The following is a 21803-nucleotide window of genomic DNA, read 5'->3' on the forward strand; positions in this document are numbered from 1 at the left end:
TCTCTGTAAATCCCATGGGGCATCGGGGCAGAGCAGCTAGCTAGGCGGGGTGGCTCTGCTCAGCTTGGGCCGGCAGCTGCCTGGAGGAGCCAGATGGTCACAAATCAGAATTAAAATCCAGGCCCCTCCCCCGCTGGTTGTGATAACCCTACCTCTTGTGGAAACACACATAAAAACACTGTTAGTACAGAATCATTTAAAAAAAAAACCTTCATCATCATAGACTTCACCCAAAACCGCCATTGTTGTATCGAGTGTGTAAAAAGAGGTTATATGTTAACCTGTTGTACATGATTACTCTCGGCCTTTTTGAGAAAGACATTTTTGTGCTACAATTTAGGTCATGAAACCCCTAATATGAATCTATGAGAATATCTACTCGTTCATAAAAAACTGACATTTACTTCAGCTCCTACGTTAAACTAAAAATGCATTGTTTTTTTACAGTAGAAAAGACAATTTCAGTAAACCTGCAAGTCACCACATTTACCCGCGTCCTCTGAGAGGTGGATTAACAGCACTTAATAAACCAGCCTATTAACCAAAACAGCTGCACTGACACCACAAGGTTCAAAGCTGATCCCCAGAGCCGATAATAAAACATAGTAATCAGATTACAAATGAAGAAATCTCTGGCTTTATCTCTTCTCTAGTGATGGAGGAAGGGAGGGTTTTACTATACTTTCACTGCTGACGCAACAAGGCCAGAACGTATTAGCGAGGGACGGTGATTCTCAAGCCAGGGCAGCCTACTTGTTCCTCAAGGAGGTCTCTGTTGTAAGTTGTATGAAGGGATCATGTTAGGCTGTGCACCTGAATACTAGAATGTATGAATGCTAGATAGCAAGCAAGCAGAGAAGTTTAACTTAAAGTAACGGGTAAACATACTAAAATACATTTCATGGCCGAATGGTCTGTTGAAAAAGTTAGCTTAAAGCAGGCTAGCGGATAAACAGTGGAAATAGTCGCATTAGTTACATAAAAGAAGATTAATGTTTAAAATAAAAAAGTTGAAATATATAGCTATAAGAAACAAGTTATTTGTATAAACAAATTGCTTAAAAGAAGAATGTGCGACTTTCTGATCCAGTAGATGTCGCACTTGAGCACCAACATTAAACCAAAACAAATCGCTGTTTGACGACACCTGAAGCCTCCACTCTCCTCCAGCGGCACACCTCCAACCCCCCCCCCCCCCCCCCTCCACTTGCGGTCAAACGATGAAGTTAGGAATTAGAACAACTATAATTAAGCATCATTAAGCGCAAGCGGCGGACAAAATTGTCCTTTGCCTGTGACCTGCATTGTTATGTTCGCAGGCTAATGTTAGCACACTTTGGTTAACTTATAGCTTCACATTGATAATTCTTCTTTTCTCTAGCCCTCGACTAAACCAGCTTTATACGCAAGTCCGCCCCGCCCATGTAAACATGATGTATACACAGCCTGACAACGACACAGCCAGCAGGACTCGCGCTTCTCACTCATTGTAGACAGTCATGACTCAGAGACATTTACAGAGTATATACTTGATTTCTGCTGTATTTATGTGCACAATGTCGCACATTCTTCCTTTACGATCGACTAGAGGATGCAAAGTTTTTAAAAAAGAACTAGGCTAACGGATAAACAGCTAAATAGAGCTATTTTATTTAAACTATTAAAACCGCTGAAACAGTTAGCTTAAAGAAGGCTTATTGAGTACCAGTTGAAAACAGTAAGCTCAAAGTAAGCTAATGGCTAAGCACACAGTTGAAACACTTTGCTAAAAATAGGCTACTAAAACAGTTCAAATAGTAAGCCACAATACTCTTACAGATATAAACAGTTGAAATCGTAAGCTAAAAGTACCGTTGAAAATAGCTAAAATTAGGCTTAGGGTGAAAATGTTGAATTTTCTACCTTAAAGTAAGGAATTACCTGTTTACATTACTGCTTCATGTTGAGACAAAACTGAGGAAAGTCATGATCTAAAGTCTCAGTTTTGTGATTTGTTTATTATTTCTGTTTGATTCTATGCGCCTCAGGACCATTAGAGATCCTTACAAAAGACAAATAAAACAACTGTGAGATTCAATTTTGATCAATTTCAGCAATAATTTAGAAGCAGCAAAGATCTTGTCTTTGTCCACCTTTAAGCTCATTTATGTTTCAGACTGATGTGGGACATAACAAGAGGTGTCTATAAAGAGAAACTTGAGCTCATCTGTTCGGGCTTCGGTAGTATGTGAGGCTTAGAGGGTTGAAAAGTGGCTTTGGGGACCCAGGAAGGGTTATCAGAGATCAATGTGGTGTCTTGGTGACAGAGGCTTCCTGTGTACGGCTCAACAGGAACCATGACTCACTTATTCTCCATCTTCCTCCTCCTCCTCCTCTCTTTCTGTCTATGCTTGGATGTGTTTCATAGAGAAAAAAAAACATCTGCATGAATGAAGCTAAGGAAAATGTGAATCACAGAGAATTTAACGTTCAGTTCGCTTCAGTTCAGTGGGGCGAAGACGAGAAAACTCTGAGTTTACCTGCAGGCAAAGAACATGGATTGCGTGAATTGGCGCTTTACAAATAAAGATTGATGGATACATGGATGAAAGGAGATGCAGGTCTACAGTAAGCATATGCACAGATGCATGCATAGTGCTTAGTATTTGAACATGCATACAGTAAAAGGTGTTAATTCCTCATAACTTAAATAAAAATGGAAAACAACATAACGACATACAATCAACATGATTCGCTAAGGGTTTACATCTAAGAAATTCTAAATCCTGTCTTTAACTGCTGGAGCTTTGCAAAAGGATTAACTCTTAAATATTAGTAGGAGAGACGGACGTATAACCTCTCCTTTTTAAAAGAGCTGTGAGTTTATCATGTTAGTGCAGCACAACTTAACAGCTTTACAATTTGTCAGCATTTCAAAAGAAAACTGAAAAAGGACATCTGGAGGAAGGATATCAGCCAAAGGTAAATAACATTTTTGGTATCTCTTGATACACTCAGACAGCTAAGTAGCAGCATCTGATGTTAGCATTCAATCACTTCCTAGGTAACATAACCCTTAGCTAGTAATTAAGGCCATAACTAGACTATCAAATGAGTTGTTCTTCCTCGAAATCCTCCCTATGGGGTTCCAGATTTTCACAATTCATTGTCTTTTTGCGGCTCAATCATGAAGAAATGAAATGTGAGCGATTTGTCATGAAGCCCATGCGTGCAGGTTTAGCGATCGAGATATAGAGTTAATATCTTATAACATCACAAGAGCTGCACATCCATGAGCACTGGTATCACAAAAATACAGAAAACAGACACTGCATTCTTATCCCCAACTCATTGGCAGTAACAAGTGTTGTTTTATCGTGTTTCACTGGATTTATTTTCTTTCATCCTAACAGACAAAAACACCTACATATATATATATAGTAAGGTAGCTAAACACATAACCCCCTTATTTCATGTGAGAAACCCCTTTTCAATGTATGAAGAAGCTACACGTAACATGGATTTGGTGCCATGTTACAACCAGAAAATCTAGAACATCACAACTGAGATATTAACGATGGACATGTGAGCTCTTTGTTTATGCTTGTTGTTTCAACATTCGTGTCTAGCTGCTGGGTCTGTCTCTCTTTCATATTTCTTTTTTTTTAGTTTGTGTCCTTCCTTGGCAGCTTAACTGTAATGGTGAGTGGTCTGAAAATTAAAAGCCTCAACAGCCTGACTGTTATACGTCGTATGTGTCATGCAGGATGTTGCTGTCTTTGAAGGTTGATTGAGTTTATTTTGTCATGCGATGCCAGTAAACTTATACAGCACACTGAACTTGGAGTTAAGAGGAGGGAAATGAAGCAGCTAAAATATATGCTGGGACTTGAGTGAATATTTATCTAAGCAAAAATCCAGCTTGTCCAGACTGTCAGTTTTTCTGGTTTGCATTTGTTTACTGTTGCTGTTAGGAAAGACAGTCGTGGCTTCTCCAATGGACCTTAGCAAGGCGGAGGGAGTGTGCACAGATATCAGAAAAGAGAAAGACAGAGGGGGGAGGAGGACGAGGAAGAGGAGGAGGAATAGGGTAGTTTCTCGTAGCCTGAGTGTTTGGCTAAAGGGTGGAGACTCAGAGCAGCAGTGAGGAGGGAGGCAGAGAGGATCTCAGCTGGAGAGAGAGAGAGAGAGAGAGAGAGAGAGAGAAAGGCATACAGAGAGAGGAGTGTGTGTTATGAGCGTGGATGCATTCGCCTGCTCTTGCTTAGTGACTGACTGTGTGTGTGTATTTGTGTGTGACAGAAGAGCGTGGATACTACTCTGCAGGACTGGATGCGTTTAGGGTTACAAAGGGAGACTAAACACAGAAAAATTAAGGTAGGATTTTTTTTTTAATTGTCTGGGGTGCAGTCATTATTTTTCTGCTTTTGTAGCATCTGGGTTAATTGCATCTAAAGCAGGGTGTGTTCCGGAGGAGGAGGAGGAGGGGAGAATTTGTCATTTCTACGCTGTCATTTTGTGAGCGATCGAGGGGCGAGATTGATGCCACTGGCTGGTTTACATCATGGAATCCCCTCCTCCCAATAAAATCCGTATAAAACCTTTTCCCTGTCAGGTGGGCTGCTGATTTTATTTCTCTCTCTACCCCCCACCCCCCCATTTGTTACCTCCTTTCATACATGTGTAAATGTGAGGGGGGGGGGGGGGGTAAGAGAAATGACTCCCCTTTCCCTCCTTTTCTTATTTTTCCCTAAGGATTGGGTCGATCTTATGATATGTAGCCACAGGAATTAATGAAATATGTTTCAAGGGAAAACTGCACGAGCAGAGGGGTTTGAAAAAAAAAAACACATTAATAGGGAGGTGAAGAGGGGAGATGTAGGGGGTGTGATTGATAGAGGTACCAGAAAACCAAAGAGGAATCCCACAAGCCTTCTGGAAGGTCTTTTTTTCCGTCCTTTCGTCACTCTCTCTATGTACTGAGAGGGGAAAGCATTCGACCACACACAAGATCTATGTAGTGGTTGTACCAGGCAGATGGTCGGAGGAGGTGGAGGAGGGGTTTTGTGTGTTTTTAAGTTGCTCATAGACATACAGTAGCTGACAGCAGCATGCACTCACAGGAAATCCAAGAAAACCAACGCAGGCATGCTGTTTTTCCAACAGTTGGCTCGTCACACAAAAGCATCATGTACGACTCACGCTTAAATCATCCACTCGTGCGTGTGGGATTGTGTGTTACATATACAGGCCTGTTACAAATGCACACTGCAAGTCAAAATTACGCAAGAGATCACATACAGGCAGCTCGTACTGTATCTCGAAGGAAAGCTGCTCCTAGGCCAAAGATTGTTCTTCACACATCGATGTTGAGACTAGGAAAAAAAAAAAGTATACAAGGATAAACAAGACGCTTAAGAAACCTTGAGAGTTTTCCAGAACAAACTGAAAAGAGTGCTACAGATGGAGAGCAGAGAGGGAGTGAGGGAGTAATGATGGGAGAGAATAGGAAGAATGCAAAGCTATCTACGCCTTATTGATCACTTTGACCTCTCGCACTGCTGCCTTCAAACAAAAAAAGCCGTTCTTGGCTCATCTTCCTAAAAGCATCATTCTTGTTGAAGTCACCCTTATTTGAACCTGTACGTTTCGTCTTTTAAAACAGACAAACTCATGTCTCAGATTTACGAGGCTTCAGCGGTAATGTAACACGGGATGAGAAGGATGTTGTCGCGCTGGCGGCGTCAACCTTTGTACTCGTTGCGATTGTTTGCTTCTAATGGTGTTGATTTTGTGTCTAAAGCTCATTCGACCATGAAGTGGTCTGTCTGGGGAAAAAAAAAGCATCCAGAGTTCTTTTAAGGAAACGTTCAAGCTAATGTTGTTCAGAAAAGGTCTCAAGTCCTTTTAGAAAATCCAAGTAAAGCAGCAGTTTTAGCTGCCTAGGATAAAACATACAGTTATACTATTATGGCTGTTAGTTTAGTCTTAAGAGTAAACACAAAAGTTAGTCCAATTTATCAGCAATCTCAAGCAAAGACTCAAGACAGTCTAATCTTGACGGTGTCAGGTCCAGCTTCAAGGCCAATTTTTGGAGCTATCAAGTTTGACTCCAGCCCAAATCTCCAGAGCTGTTTTCAACTGTTTTAAGGCAAAGTGAAGTCTTGTGTCACATTAAAAGTATGTTTGTTTTTCTCAAACAACCAACATCAAGGCTTCTGATAGTAAAGTCTCCAGTCCTCCTTTTTTGTGACCTGGATTGAGGTACTGTCTCAAGGCTTTTGACATGTCCTACAAAGTCCAAAGATCTTTAGGGTAAGGCAATGAGACCTTGTTCATGATTTTTGTTTGAGGATTATGCCAAGTTAAGTCTTTAAGGCGTCAAGACACATCAGTTAAATCTAACAAGAACAAGTCTTAAGGCCTCATTTTGGATCCAACCATAGTTTTCTAGTCTACTATGGAAAGTACAAGTCAACCTTGAAGTGTAACTCCAAGTCTCTAGAGTTTGAAGGCCAGAAAATTTACTTTGGAGCTCTTAATCTCTTTCCTTACAAATGTCATGTTCCATGTACCTTTTTGTAATCCAATTCAAACTTCAGTCTTTAGTGGTTTTTTTTTAAATTCTTCTGAGGCAAATCTGAGTCTCTTAACTTGTCCACACAAGATCCATGATCTCAAAACACGAGATTTGAATGTCGTCTTTTTTCACTTCTTATGGCTTAGGGAGTCATGTCTCACAAATGTCAAGTTCAAACCCCTTAGTTTTAAGATATATTGTTTGTTTTTTTGCAGAGTTTAAGTCATGTTTTAAATTGTGTCCAACAAAGTCGATTCTTAAGTCTCAGGGCTGAAGTTTAAGTCTCAGAGCTTTTGGATCGAGTCTTTATTTCTTACAGCAGTAAAGTCATTATCTCAAGTCACGTTATGTAACTTAAACATTACTAAGGTGAAACTCTCCAACTGCAAGTCTCCAATGAGTCAGCATTTCGATGAATTATGGCTGATCCGAGTCTAAAGTTAAAAGCTGTGAAGACATCAGTTACAAATCTAAGTTTCTGGCAGCCTGTATGAAATGTATAAGCAGTATCCTGCTCAAAGCAGATAGCCTTTTATCACTTTCAGGATCTGTAACAGTCCAAGCAGCACACTCAGGCTCTCAGCAAAATCTAAACAAGTCCGGATGTTTGTAATATTGTTAACAGCCCAGAAGTAGAGCCTGTTATTCTTGGCATGCTGATTGATTCCAGAGGAAAAGTATGTTTATGCCTCCTCACTCAAGTCAAATGTAAAAATCCTGCTGAGTTTACAGCTGAGGAAGGGAAAAGAGAGTTTGATGTACACAAAAGCTGTTTAACCGTCAGTGGAAGTTTAACCTCATATCTGGTGAACCACCCTGTCCACTATCAAAAAATCATTTCAGGGGCGGAGACGAGGTTCTCACTGATGGTTTGGTTCCTCACAAAGCAGCCAAGGGAGTTTAACAACTCTTTCATTGACAGCCAATATTCACTGGCTAGCGTGCATTTTCTATTTTGGCCACATGCAGAAACGTTTCTTTTTTTTCAATGTTTCTGAATAAATGAAGCTTTAGAGTTGTGCATTGTTTTCCTCCACTCACTTCACTGCAGTTACAAAACACACACAAAAGGGTTAGGAGGAGTCTTTAAACATTTGTGGAGAAAAAAACAACAACATTTGGTCACTGCTTTGATCTAACAAAGAAGGAACATGCGGCGCCTTGATCGTTCGATTTAATAAATATAATAGACCACATTTGTGCTCCCCCGGAGCAATAAGCCATCTCCCTGCTGCCGTCTTGACTCCCAGGAGATGCATCATTTCCTGGGCCACTGCCTCATCCCCTCCCCCCCTTCTGGGACCTAGATTAACCCCCAACACACACATAAATACACACACACCACAATCTCTAAAATGGCAGGATGGGCAGGGCATGCTAAGAATGGCACAGATGTCCAGGGTAATCGAATAATCACGGGTGGCAGTGGTCTGACCGAGACGCGGTGGCACGAGGAAGGAGAACAAAACAGTGTGTTAGGTTTAATAGGAGCTGTTTCACTTTTCAAATCAAATAATAGGAAGCACACTAAGGAATGTGGTAAAAAAAAATAAAAGGAATAATGTCCAAAAAACTACATTTTCTTGCTACTAGCAGTCATCCTGCACAAACCAATTCGCCAATAACAAATGCCAAATTTAGAAAGATAGCAGGTCACCTTATTCACAGTAAAACATTGCTTATCTGTATTTGTTGTGCGGTAAAAAAGTCTGTTGATTGGACTCAAGTGCTGATTTGATTAGCCAGACATCAGGTCCACTTTCTTGTTGGTTGATACGTGTATATTATTTTTGGTCAGTGAGTAACAAACAAAATTTAAGTTGAAAGTTTTAGGAAAAATGTTTTGGGTCATAAAACTTTTCCTGTCCTTAAAACTGGCCAATAATCACACCGTCTACAGTTAGCCTTTTCAGAATGCCATGCGTTAAGCCTGGCTCGCACTGTGCGATTTATCCCCGATTGTATAAAAGTCGGGGTGGCACGTCAGCTCACACTGTACGACTGAATCGTTTACGACGCCCGACCAGACCTTGAGATTTATGTGCTCACACTGTACGACCCGATTGTCGGACACTGTACGAGTGAAATCGGGACGGAGCGTTGACAATTGTTAATAAAGTTTCATTTGAAAACTCCAACGGACGGCGGCTGGTGAAAGAGAAGTGAAAGTTGTTGTAGGATAGAGGAAAGTAGATACAATAGATATAGTAGATATATGGATACAAGTTTCAGAAAAGTGCTGCACTGATGATCTGTACCGAAAAAAACAAAACAAAACAAAAAAACGCTGGGTCCACCACCCTGCCGCTGGTCGCCATGACTACATTCCTCCCTTGTCTCTCGTGATTATATTGTAGTCACACACGACTTCTGCCGGACCCTTTCAAGACGTAATCGTCAAGATTTTAAATTCTAAATATCAAACATGTTTGAAATAAATCAGGTCGTCCCCGACGATCGCCGGGCAGATCGGGGACGTTAAGATTGGATCTTTGTACCGCTCTCACTACGAGATAATCTGAGCAGATAATCGTGTCCGAGCAGCCTCGAGTCGGGAGCGACCCAGCGATTGTCGGGAAGGAAGAATCGGAGCTCAAATGGGCCCGATTATCCTGCAGTGTGAGCCAGGCTTTAAAGATGTCTCCTTTTGCAACCAAACAACTGAGGTGCTATAACATATCCTGACTTTCCTGTATGCATCGGTTTCAGGCCCACATTTTTGGGGGGCTGTGTACATAAAGCCCATTTTGGACTGCAGGAACTTTCCCCCAGAACTAGGGACCTTTACAGGAACTATGTGCATTTCGACCACAGGAACCAGGATGTAGTTCTGGGGTAATTGATTAACCCGTTAAAAAAAACCAACCCAGTTGAGTGGGTAGTACTTTCCAAATGTCCAGGGACCTTTAGGGACAATGCCTGCAGCTTGTCTCTGATTGGTCAGGCACTCGAAGTGTTTTAGGTCACCTGCCAATGTTTAAAAGACTGCAGCTGTGATTCTAGGTTCAAGGTTAACTGTTGTTGATATTAAGAAGAGAACTCTAACAGAACTATTAAACTTGAATTTGATTTGTACTGTTATAGCATTTAGGTATGTGGGAAACCTCTCGGATATACTATTTTGGGACATACATTTTCAAGATGTTGCTATAATTGTTCTTACATCCTTGAGGTCAGCTCAAGGTCCAGGGCTTGTTTTACAGAAATAGTGATGCCCTCTGTGTCCTGTCTCTTTACATGTTTGTGTGCATAGGGAGGGACGTCCTTTCTCGTGTTCAAGGGCAGGGATCTGTGCTCTGTTACATTCAATAGTCAATACCCTCTTGATCGTGTTCATTAATAACTCCAGAGGTCAGTTTCATGTTACCTTCCCTTGCTGTGGTTGCTGTAAAAAAGCCGCTCTGAAAGAAGATCTTACATCACAAATCATCCTGCTCCTTCTTAAACGTTTTACCTATTTCCAGCTTTTTACTTATTTGATTTTTCTGACCCTGTGTAACTTTCTCCAGTCAGTCAACTCTGTAAAGCTGAGCGTGTCCTTCGCTGCATCCTGTTTCACTGTGACAGCTCTTCCTGCACTTCATTGTCCTATGACGAACTGAGGATGGTACAGTCACTCAGTTACACTGTGAGGGCTTGATGACTGAACTTCCTGCATAATAGCCAATGCACCACTGCTGCTTGGTATTTTAAGAAATTATAACAAACAGTCTTGCAATTTTCTTTATAACCGACGAGGAACTTGCAGTAAAAAAAATACTGAAGAGAGAAGAAAGAAAATGCCGTTTCAGCTTTTACAATAATATTATGGGAGTAAAGGTTTTTTTTATGATTTAAAAAAAGTATTCACCTCTTTTTTAGAAGAAAAAGTACAGGGTTTTGTTTTTTACTTATAACTGTTGGTATGTAGCTGAGGTTAGACTGCCCTTTAAGTCAAGGCTGGTTCAAACATCTTTTCCTTCCTGCAAAACATAATTTAATATTCGCTCAAACTTTCTTGTGTTAGCTAGACTGACTAGTTAACTAAATGCAGTAAAAAACAAAGACCACATTTGTACCTAACTCCCGTGTATTCATGGGGTAAAAAGATGTGTTAAAATCAAAGTCTCATCAATGACAAGCAAATCCACTGCGAGTAGGAAAGTCATTTAGTATTTCCGCGGGCATTGATAGTACACTAGACCCGTAGAGAGCAAAATAGTTGACTGTAATGCAATCCTTAAACCCAGCAGCAGTCATGTAACACATTTTTTTCTCCCTAATCAATCTCTATAAACAGACATGTCATGCAGCAGAGTCAATAGTCTGCTCCTAGATGTTGTTTCTTAATCTCCCACTCAATTCTATCTTCTCAAGTTGACAGTTGGACGGCAAGCAATGTCAACTTACGGAGATGGTCTTGGCCAGATATCCTTTTTATTGACGAGCATAACACCTGAAGCCCCTATTGGCCATCGGAGTTGGCCATCACTCCCAGATGCTATGAAGTTATGCAAATGGTTTCCAAGACTGGATGTTCTTGAGCACAAATAATGTAAGATTTTGCCTCACAAAAATGTTTTGCGACCTTCAATTTATTATTGTGAAAATGAACAGAAATGAGAATAATACCATTTTACCCTGGGACATGCAGCTTTACTATCAGTCTTTTGGCACGACATAATAAAAAAATAGAAAACCAAATCAGGAATTTATTCTAAAAAAAGCCAGACAGAGATGCCATTTTGGACCAACTCATGGAGCTAACATTAGCGAAACCAGCTTGCTGATGTTTGCTGACATTTCCGCTGATCATTTGTAACTGTTGCAGGCCAGTAAGGAGACTAGGCTTACTGGCCCTTAAAACTTAGCCATGATTATCTGTAAACAGAGGTCCCATTCTGCCTCCGCCCGTCCCTGCAGACCCTCACAGGTTAATCACAAGCTCTCCAGGGTCCATTTGGCTGAGCTGGGGACAGATTTATAATTACCACGCTCCGATTTCACACTCTGGGCATGACAAGAGGACAGATCACTCCCCGCCTGGTCGCCTTCATTTTTCTCTTTGTGTAAAAAGGCAGAGTAAAAAAAAGGTGTGCTCTAAAGAGAGAAAGAGAAGGAGAGACGAAACGAGCTGAGATTCAGCATGTGTGGGAGTGCGTCAGAGATCATCACTCTCGACAGGCCAGGAATTATATTTTCCTCACCAGGATGTTTCCTGCGGCGCTTAATCACCCTTTAAGTTAGCGACACTCAGAGTCGAGCAGCAGCAATAATCACATCTGTGGAGCGCCTCGTCACGAACACAGACCCCCCTGAACAACCCAGAGGAAAGGGTTCAAAACAGCTCCAAATGGCAGGGGAAGGATGGCAGAGGGGGTCAGATTGATTTGGTGGTGTTAGCAGCAGGACAAAGCAAGCTGGGGGTGTTTAAGTCCCATCACTGAACACCTGTCTGCCGTGCAGGGAGCGACGGGAAGCAGAAGGCTAGAAAACAGGAGAGAAATGGATCGCCGGCTACATCTCATAATGCACCTTCTTGACTTTTTGTTTAGTTTAAGACGCTTTGCTGGCATAAAAGTAGAGAACAATATTACAAAAGCATTAAGATTAAAAAAAAAAAAAAAAAAAAGCTTGCACACTCAGTCTTAACACTCTCTCCTGCCCTGATCTCACTGCTGCTCTGCAACATAAATATGATGACACAAACCTCTCCCAGGGAAAAATCGAACTCAGCAATGTTTTTTTTTTTCATTTGAAAGAACAGTTGGCTTTCTTGCTTCTTTTGCAGCGAACAGTAAACTGATGAATGAGTGGAGCGAAAACAGAAAGAAGAACGTGAAGGAGGACATCATTAAGGTCGTTCTTGGTCCTCTTTTTAAGTATCTCAATACAAGTTTTTAAAATTACATTAACAGGAGGACATGGACTCTTTAATAATCAAATTAAAAGAAATGAAGCCTCCATTGTTATTTATCTTTACCCTACCAACAATGCTTTGCACCTTTAATTCAGTTTGTTTGCCAGGTGAAGCGCCTAAAATTAGCATAAACTCTTTTTGTCCTAATAGGTTAGTTGGAAGAAGCTGTCAACAACACATCTTTAAATTTGATATAAATATCTTGTTGGCATTTTGTTATATCCAATTACAAGGAACTGTATATCATGTCCAAGCAGAACAACAGATGATTGTGAAGTTTCCCTGGGAAACTCACAGATGTAAATGTGAGTCTAATGAGTGACAAGGCGGATGTGTCCGTGCAAACACAGTTCAAAGCAAATAAAACTCAACACTGTCACATGTTGAGCGAAAGGGGTAATGTCAATATTTGTGATTAGTTGTAACTGTGTTGTACATATTTGCGTTCTGTAAGACACCTGACATACAAACAATGTCTTTGTGTGATGCAGGAATATGTGAGTCTGTTACAAAGAGGGATGAATGAGCAAATGCTGCATTGATTAAAAGAACATTTTACTGCGTACTTATATGTTTGAAAAAGGAGTAATAATATTCTTCTAGTTCATCTGAAAAAAGTGTTGTCACCTTTTCAGCATGAGGTTTAATGCAGGGTTTCAAACTGTTTTTTTTTTGTCTTGAGGGCTTCCTATTTAAATCATGTTTTGAATTATGTAGGCAGAGTTCCTTACCTGCTCATTTGTTTACATTAAGCATCCAATTACTTTCGTAAAACTTCAGTAAATGAAGAAAAAAAAAGGTAAAAACTTTAGTATGGGCACCAAAATGTATCTTCTTTTTTCTGCCGTTTTTGCCTTTATTGGATAGGACAGCTGAAGAGAGATAGGAAACGTCGAGGTGGGGAGAGCGGGGGATGACATGCAGCAAAGGCCAAAGGCCGAACCCGAAACAGCGGCCGCTACGACAAGGACTGCAGCCTCTTCACGCGCGGCGCCAGACATGACCGCTAGGCTACCGGCAACCAGTCTTGGTTTTTTAACATTAATACAAGGGGATATTTTAAACACGAATATCCACAAGACAATCCTGCTAAAAACTGAGGCACCAGAGCAGATGGTTTAAGAATCACTGCTCTGATAAAAAATTATTAAACAGCTTACATAACACAGTGTAACAGTGGGATTACAGACTCCAGAAAATGCAGAGGTGACCATACAGTACAGTATGACCTCATGCTTCTTTTTCTGTTTAGCTGAAGCAGTTTCATTGCTGTTTGAGTACTCTGCCATAGGGATATATTTCCCTGCTGGCAAGTTTTTTTTTTGTTTTACTGTAATGCTGCTTTACTAGTGCATGCTGCCATGATTTATGAAGGGTGGAATTCCCTTCCTCTGCAGATATGCTCATGCAGAGAAATTGACCCATTTGTCAGAAGCAGCAGAAAACTGATCTGCAGAGTCACAGATGTGTTAAGAATGAATCTGTTTGGAGCAGTGAAATAAATAAAGAGGAGCACACAGACAGTGAGAGAGAGGTGACATAGAAGAAGCCAATAGGGAAATTCCATTTGTCTGTCTTCATGTCTGATTAGTTTGCAGATAAAGCCAGAGACGTGAACCTTAGCTTAGTAGAAAGACACAGGGAAATCAAAACAGCTGGCTTGGCCAAATGTGAGCCGTTTCCTCATTTCCGATGCAAAGCTAAGCGAAACGTTAGTTAAGCATTGACTCACTGTAGCTTTATGGTCAGCACGCAAAAAGATATCAGATAAATGTCAGTGTCACGCTCTGCGAAAAAATATATACATTTCTCATAACCCATAACATTTTGAACAGACGGATATACGATTGGCACAGATTATCTTGTACCTACTGTTACTGTCAGACAGTCAGGATAGCCGTTTCTTGGTGTTTCAAGTCTTTAAGCTAAGCTAAGGTAAAGATCTGCTTTGTGAAGCTAAAGACTAATTGCACACATAGAGTTGTATCAAAAAATCTTTTACTTTAAAACCATAATCTAATTTGTCCCCTTTTCTGTTTCATTTGCATCTGCGGTTTGTTGTGATGTTTCTCCATTAGTGTTTTTTTTTTTCAAAGCCCCTCAGCTATGTTTGAAAGAGCCAGCTGTGACACTTTGACACGCAGTGATCAGACGACGGCGCCACGCACACACAACACTTGACACAGTTCTTTCTGAAATGCAGAAATGGAAACATGCAAAGCTTCTGTCTCTGATTCTCACAAGCTTCAACCTCTCTTCATCCCTTTTTTCTTTATTTGCAGAGTTGGGAGGACGTACGCTGCTGACTGAACTGCGAGCAGACAGCAGGGCCAAGTGCGGAGGAGCAAGTAGACAAGGTGAGTTACGACAAGAGGAAGAGCCACTTTGTTTTCATAATATTACACCACGAGTGGAAAAAGTAGCAGTGGAAAAAAAAACTCTGTCTGTTGGAAATCGGTGACATTTGTACAGTTTTGTGGGGCAGCTTCTGCAATGTCTGAAAGCAAACTTAGTTAAGGCCAGTGTCCATCAAAACGCATTATCTAGCAGTGCCTGTTGGGATGTCACAGTTATCAGCATGGTGACACCATGTGTGACATCTCAGGATGGTATTTTAGGCAGCTGACAGATAGGAAGGAAGGAAACACAAGAGGTTGCATGATACACAAATGAGCAGAGTTGATGGTAAAAGCAGTGGAATTATATCCCAAGGCAAAGAAAGAAACAAGGCAGGAAACAAAATACTTGATCCGTACTATTAAAACCTTTTTGTTGCCTTTAAAGTACCAGCTTTTGAACAGGCACCATCTTCTCACCCCTCCCATTTCAGATATGAAAATGTCAGGCTGGCATTTTCACATGCTCTATTGACAATAAGATGTGTCAAGCTTATGTCATATTTTAAGCAGACAAAATATGTTTCTTCCCAGTATGTGAACACACAAAAGAAAGGTTTCATTTAGACTAAACAGAGATCTTAAAATTCTCCTCTTTGGGATATTTATTTGTTTAGGTTTTTACAGCAATGCTGTCCAGTTAGCAAGCTAACATGCTAATTTGAGACAGGGAAACCAGATAAATATTATAGGTGCTAAATGTGAGCATGTCACCATCACACTACACAGTATGAAAACATGTAGACATTAGCATTTAGCACTAAGAAATTAATTAGAAATATCACAGATGTAAGTGTTGTTCTCTTTGTTTGCACCTATTCAAATTGTTACATGTCTTTTCCACCATCTGAGTGACATGTTGTTTTTTTGTGCTCGTCAGTATGTTCCTCTCTTTTGTTGATATTGTGATTCCATTGAACTACTAGTAGCACCAATATAAATGCAAGTTTTCTCAATATAGCGTCTTATAGCAGACTCTGTAGCTTACGTTTGTGACGTTTTCCCCCCACGTATTACCTCAGGAGAGACACCCCCCCCGACACCCCCCCCCCCCCCCCCCCCCGATAGGGATAGTCTCCTGTCTGAGGTCTGAACTGCAATATTTTTCAGGAAATAAAACTTTATTTGAAAAAAATCCGAAATTTAGGTCGCGATTTTTCATAAAGGAGTTGGAAGTGGGTCCTGAGGCTAGACCAGACTAATTTAAAGCATCTAATCCAGTCATTTCAGCTCAAACCAGGCTATTGTGTCAGGATGTCTAATTATTTTCTGTAAAGTAAAAGGGCTCCTTCTTTTCTTCATAGCAGAACCTTTTAAGAGTTGCATCTCTCAGTTATGAATAGTGATATCATGGCCTGTTTGGTCTCCCCTGAGTGTCTAAACAGTATTATGGCCTCACTACAAAGACACAAAAACACGTATTTGTACTTCAATCACACCTTTGCAGTAGATCTGTGACCTATTTTTTTTGAGTGAGTCTGTCAGGGAGATTATGTTTTCTTAAGTATGGGGTGGGTCAGAATCAAACTTGGGGGCTTTGATGAACGTCTGCACTCATATGAGTTATATTTTTCCATTATATTTTGGCCTGCTATCTACTTCACCATTAAAACTATATCTATAGACCTCGCAGGTACAAAGAAAAATAATCCTACATTTTGTTTTGATAACTGACGTTAATACCAACAGATTTGTTTTTTGACACCCACCTGAGTTGCATTTGTAAACCATGACCCTAAAAGGTGAACTCCACAGAGTGAGAACATCCAGTATCCCTCAGCTCCGCCAACTGTTAAACATAATGTTTATATCACACGGTTAATACTTAGCACTCTGCTGCAGGTTAAGCTCACACATCCTCTTCAGATTGTCACTTGATTTGACAAGGAGTCCAGATTTTCCTGTTCAGAGGAAATGTTTCAGACCTGAAAATGAGAGAATATCGTAAATACTCAAGCTCCAAGCAGCTCGCCTGTCGTTAGGTCGACTGGAAGTTAGGCTGAGAAATGATATCCAGCATGGCAACCGCCACTGACGGGCTTCCAAAGCCCCCAGCAGTAACAGATGAGTGACTTCGTCCATTAATATTTAAAGTCTATGATTCTGACCTCCTGTCATTCAATAAACTGCAACATACCTAAAAAAACAAAAACTTTCCTGTCACCTGTTTCCTGTCATAATGTTTTACAAACACAGGTCTTTACTGTCATTCATTCTGAGTATAAATCCAGGAGGTCATATTGTTAAATATGATTATTGGCTGCTTTGTTCCCTTTGTTTACAAACTGGGGGTTAGGTTTGAGACATAATTTAAAAGACCACGTTATCCTTGGCTCTGAAGAGGTGTGAGACCCAGTTTAAAATCATTTTCTGACATTTTCAATTAAAAACTTATGACATAATTACTTATCGCATGTAAAGTCACTTTTCAGATATTTATCACAACTCATCAACTTTATCATGTGTCAGCGACACCCAGCTGTAATGAAAGTCTTTGGGAATTGTATTTGCAAGTCTGGCAACAGGATTATGTATTATCATGTAGGGGTTACTATTCTATACATAGAGATTTATTGACATATTGTATCCGGGGTGATACGTTGCTTTCTTAATTACTCTGCCTGTTTCATAGGCCTGTGCCCTTTGTGTTTACACAAGCAATAAATGCTTCTTCTTATTTTACGTCGTTTCTAAGTTACCAGTCAAAGATTAAAATAGCTGAGGATAAATGAAAACCATGCCACCTAGTGGTTGGGGTTTTTTAAGAAGAAAGAAAAATATGTGTGCCACATACTTTGCATGAAAACAATAAACTCTGTACTTTGTTTTTTAATACACATGGATACATAATTGCAGTATTCAAATGTATGAATAACAGTTTCTACCTCTAGCAAGTACAGAAGGAAATTTAAAGGTTGTTGCATCTTTCGAGTAAAGGAAGGAATCTTGAAAATGAAAACCATGCCTATTCACATATTTTTTTAAATTAAACTAGAAATCTTGTTTGCATTAACTCTGATAAGCTATCAAACCCAAATCAATCTGTTTCTTATGTGAAACTTACAAACTCTGGAAGTCATGAACCTGTACCGGTTTTAAATAATGATTAGGCCATGGGGATGGGGGTCAGTGTGACAACGGAAATTCTCACATCAGTTCACCGGTCTGCAGGTGTACCACTGTGGGCCATCAATATTCATGCTCAGCTTCAGCACCTTGCTGAGATCAGTCTTAACCCCACACTGAGTCACACAGCAGCGCAAACAGACGGATGAAGGAGGGGAGGCACAGGGAAGATTGATCACACAGCAAGGATGACGCTGTTTCAGGGCTCCCACAGCTTGATCCGTTTAATCAAAGAGGTTATAAAGACAGAGGAGCATCTGAGGACACGGAACTTAAACTGTGCAATGATACACTTAAATTTAAGGAAAAACCAGAATGAGAAATAATTCATTCATGTTAAAAATCCTAATGAATGGTTTAATGAGGATAAAAGGATGTGAATTAAATGCTACGACCCTTCACATCAACAATACCTTAAATGAAAAGATAGCCATAGTGTTGATTGTTGTTGTTCACCATCATCAAAACGTTTTGGAGAATTATGTCGATGCCTCCATTTAACTTTGCAGTTTTGAGACTGAGGAAGACCTGATAACAACTAGAGGTGAACTACTGTGGATGCAATTCATTCAATGATCGACGATTCAAAAGTTTAAACAATTATGCAATTTTTATATTTTTGCTTTGTTAAGAAAAAAAATGTTTTTTGGCTAACATTCTGGAGGAGATATGTAAACAACCTGTCAAGTCCTATATTGGGTTTTTTTTTTGTGAACACAAAACTGCTGTTATTGTGATTTTAAAAATTACTATTGAAATCTACAAAGTGTCTTCTTCATGTATTCTGGCACGTTAATGTGACATACAGTATCAGTCAAATGTTTGGACGCACCTGATTGAAATGCACCTTGTTATTTTTTATCTTAAAGACATTAATGTGTGACATGTGTTTCTTACATAAATATAAATAGTGAAGTTGACGCTAACATATTTATGCATTTCTTTCCAAAACAGAAATGAAATAAAATGTTTTATTTTTATTGTTTTAATGTCTACTATTTTTCTAAAATGTGGAAAATAGTACAAATACAGAAAAAACCCTTCTATCAGTATGTGTGCCCTAGATACAGCTTACAGTAGCTATAGTATAGTATACTGTATTATAATAATAATACTGTTACTGTGATCAAACGTTTGACTGGTTGTGTATAAGCTCAAAAATATTGATCGTCTTCACAGGGGAACAGATGGAAGCCATGAAATGTGAACACACCAGTGATAAAACAGTTTTACATTGATAGAAATGCAAACAAAATTGCTGCTGGAGCTTTTTAACATCTGCTGTTTTGTGAGGCAACCTTTGTTACCGTGGATCAAATAAAACATTTCTAGATTTTAAATCCATCACATGACGCAGAGCGTAAACACTGTGCCCTTGGGTGACACGGGGACCAAAGTGTAACACTAAGTATACGAGTAGGCTTTCAGAAAACCAACCATTACAAGTTATAAATCTGCCTTTCTTTTCTTACGCCAGCAATGTTAGTTATCCTTTTATCTATTTTAAATATAAATCTGGACAAAGCACTGCCCCCTCACCCTCCTCCCACCTTCCCTGCCTCCCCCTCACTGTCATGAGCTGCCTAGCAACTGACACGATAAACAATAAGCCTGTACATGTATGTGTGTGTATTCTCAGGAATGTGAACAAGGCTATCTGTTGCGAGCACTTCACTGAGCATGCCTTCTTTATTATAGTACTTGAGCTACAATGTTTGAGGTGTTTAAATGACTTTCTCCTACATGCAGGCAAAGCACACAAGACGTGACCGACAGCGCCAATGGCGAGCAATAACACAGCCAGCATCGCTCAGGCCAGGAAGCTGGTGGAACAGCTAAAAATGGAGGCCAACATCGACAGGATAAAGGTGTGCAGTAGATAAACTTTCAGGATAGAGGTGGTGGTTTAGTAGGTAAAGGTTGTTGAAGTTGAAGTATAGGATTTTATTGAAGCTTGAATATTGTAGACATTTTAAACCTGTCTAAGGATTTTTTTTTCTGAATGCTTTATGAAAACGAAACCTTAATCTTTTCCCTTCGCCCTCTGTTTTCTCTGCATATGTGTGTGTGTCTGTTTCCTGCCAGGTATCCAAAGCAGCGGCAGACTTAATGTCGTACTGCGAAGCCCACGCCAAAGAGGACCCTCTGTTATCGCCCGTGCCAGCGTCAGAGAACCCTTTCAGGGAGAAGAAGTTCTTCTGTGCCATCCTGTAAACACAACAACATGGCCCTTCAGCAGTCTGCTCAGTGTGGGACTTTGAACGTGGATGTTCAAAAATACGTAGAAAACTTCTAGTGGGAGGGCATGTCGATTATTGCCCTCCTTTTTTTCGAACGGCACCTGAAACCCACAGAGTTTACATGTAACCATTTAAAGGGGTTTTGATTGCTTTTTTGACAGGGTGTTGCAGCATGTTGAAGGGGGTCTGTGCTTTTAGATGACACAAAAGGGATGATGATGGTGATGAGGAGGAGTATGACAACTTATGGACAGCCTACCAAGTCTTCAGGTTGTGATGTGTACAAAGGTGAAAAAAAAAAAAAAAAAAAAAAGCTAAAATGAGAATAAAAATATTTTGTGGTTCTTCTGGGACTTCCAAATGTTATGTTGATAAATGGCTTGTGGGTGTGTCGAGCATTGTGGGACAGCAAACGAAAATATACCTACCGCTAGACGCCACCTGATTATTGGAAAGTTTTTATGAGTTGTTTATTTTATGTTTATTTCAACTTTACCTTTCATCTAAATAACTTTCTATAACTGTGCGTGATAACTGAACGAGCTCTGTTTTCTTCTTTTTTTCTTACACACACAGGTTGGTGATCGCTTTTTTAATGGGATGTTTGAAACAGTCTACTCTGTGATTCTCTTTACAATTACATGTGTGAAAACAAGTCTCTGTGTATCAACATCTATCTGGCAAATGTGATGCAGTTTGTCCCCTTCAGATACAAACCCTCTTTCTACTATTTGTATAAAATGAATAGCAAGTAAACTGTGCTGTGCTGTGAGTTCTGAATGTTTGTGTTTGTATCATTACCTATTGCATGAAATGAACAGACAGTCTCCTTCTCTATTTCCTTTCATGTGGACATTGTATGAAACCGGGGCAGCCTTCAGCTGGAAGTTCCAAAATGATTAAAACAATGAATGATTCAACAAGGATATCTCTCAGATATAAATCACTCATAATCTCAAGCTGTGCATAGGCATTATATTTTTGTACTGATTCAGTGGGTAAGACGTTGAAAATATATGCATTGATCGGAAAACTGAAAAAAAGTATAGTTGAACTTCTAAGTTAATTTTTTCCCTTTGATTATTTGACAGACAAAATTATTTCATACATGTTCAAACTCCTAGTTGAAGCTGTAATGCAGAACGGAGGCAGTACATTTATTATATGGTTATATCTTTAATCCAAAAGGAAAATAAACTTTAAATGATAAACCCTGCAATACACACTGACTTATATCTCTCGTAAAAAACTTTCTAACCATCCAAAAGATTAAAAAAAAAAAAAAAAAAAAAAAAAAGAGTCTGGCATTGGTAAGATGTTGTTTGAACAATTTAGGTCTGTTAAACGGGTGTGAGCAGTTTCAGAAGAGTATTTAGAAAGAACATGACTTCATTGCAACAGATGTTGTTATGGCCTCCACAAATCTAATTTGAAACTGCATGTATGATATTTGAAGTGTCACAGAAAAGATCAATATCATATATACGACAGCTAAAAGTGTACAAATAAAGGCCTTTCTGATCAGAATATGGTTTACAGCTTAAAAAATATAAAATAGAAAGGAATTTGCCAAAGTATATGTG

General features: G+C 39.8%; 1 protein-coding gene across 1 annotated transcript; it reads left to right on the forward strand.

The window, feature by feature from the left end:
* Positions 1 to 4115: 4115 nt before the first annotated feature.
* On the forward strand, positions 4116 to 20992 carry LOC132993196 (guanine nucleotide-binding protein G(I)/G(S)/G(O) subunit gamma-2). The gene is made up of 4 exons (XM_061062891.1): positions 4116 to 4356; positions 14741 to 14815; positions 19730 to 19848; positions 20066 to 20992. Exons 3-4 carry the CDS (start codon positions 19762 to 19764, stop codon positions 20192 to 20194), a joined length of 216 nt encoding a protein of 71 aa, XP_060918874.1. The 5' UTR covers positions 4116 to 4356; positions 14741 to 14815; positions 19730 to 19761; the 3' UTR covers positions 20195 to 20992.
* Positions 20993 to 21803: the final 811 nt, after the last annotated feature.

This window comes from Labrus mixtus, chromosome 18 (genome assembly GCF_963584025.1).
Source record: "Labrus mixtus chromosome 18, fLabMix1.1, whole genome shotgun sequence".
Lineage (NCBI taxonomy): Eukaryota > Metazoa > Chordata > Actinopteri > Labriformes > Labridae > Labrus > Labrus mixtus.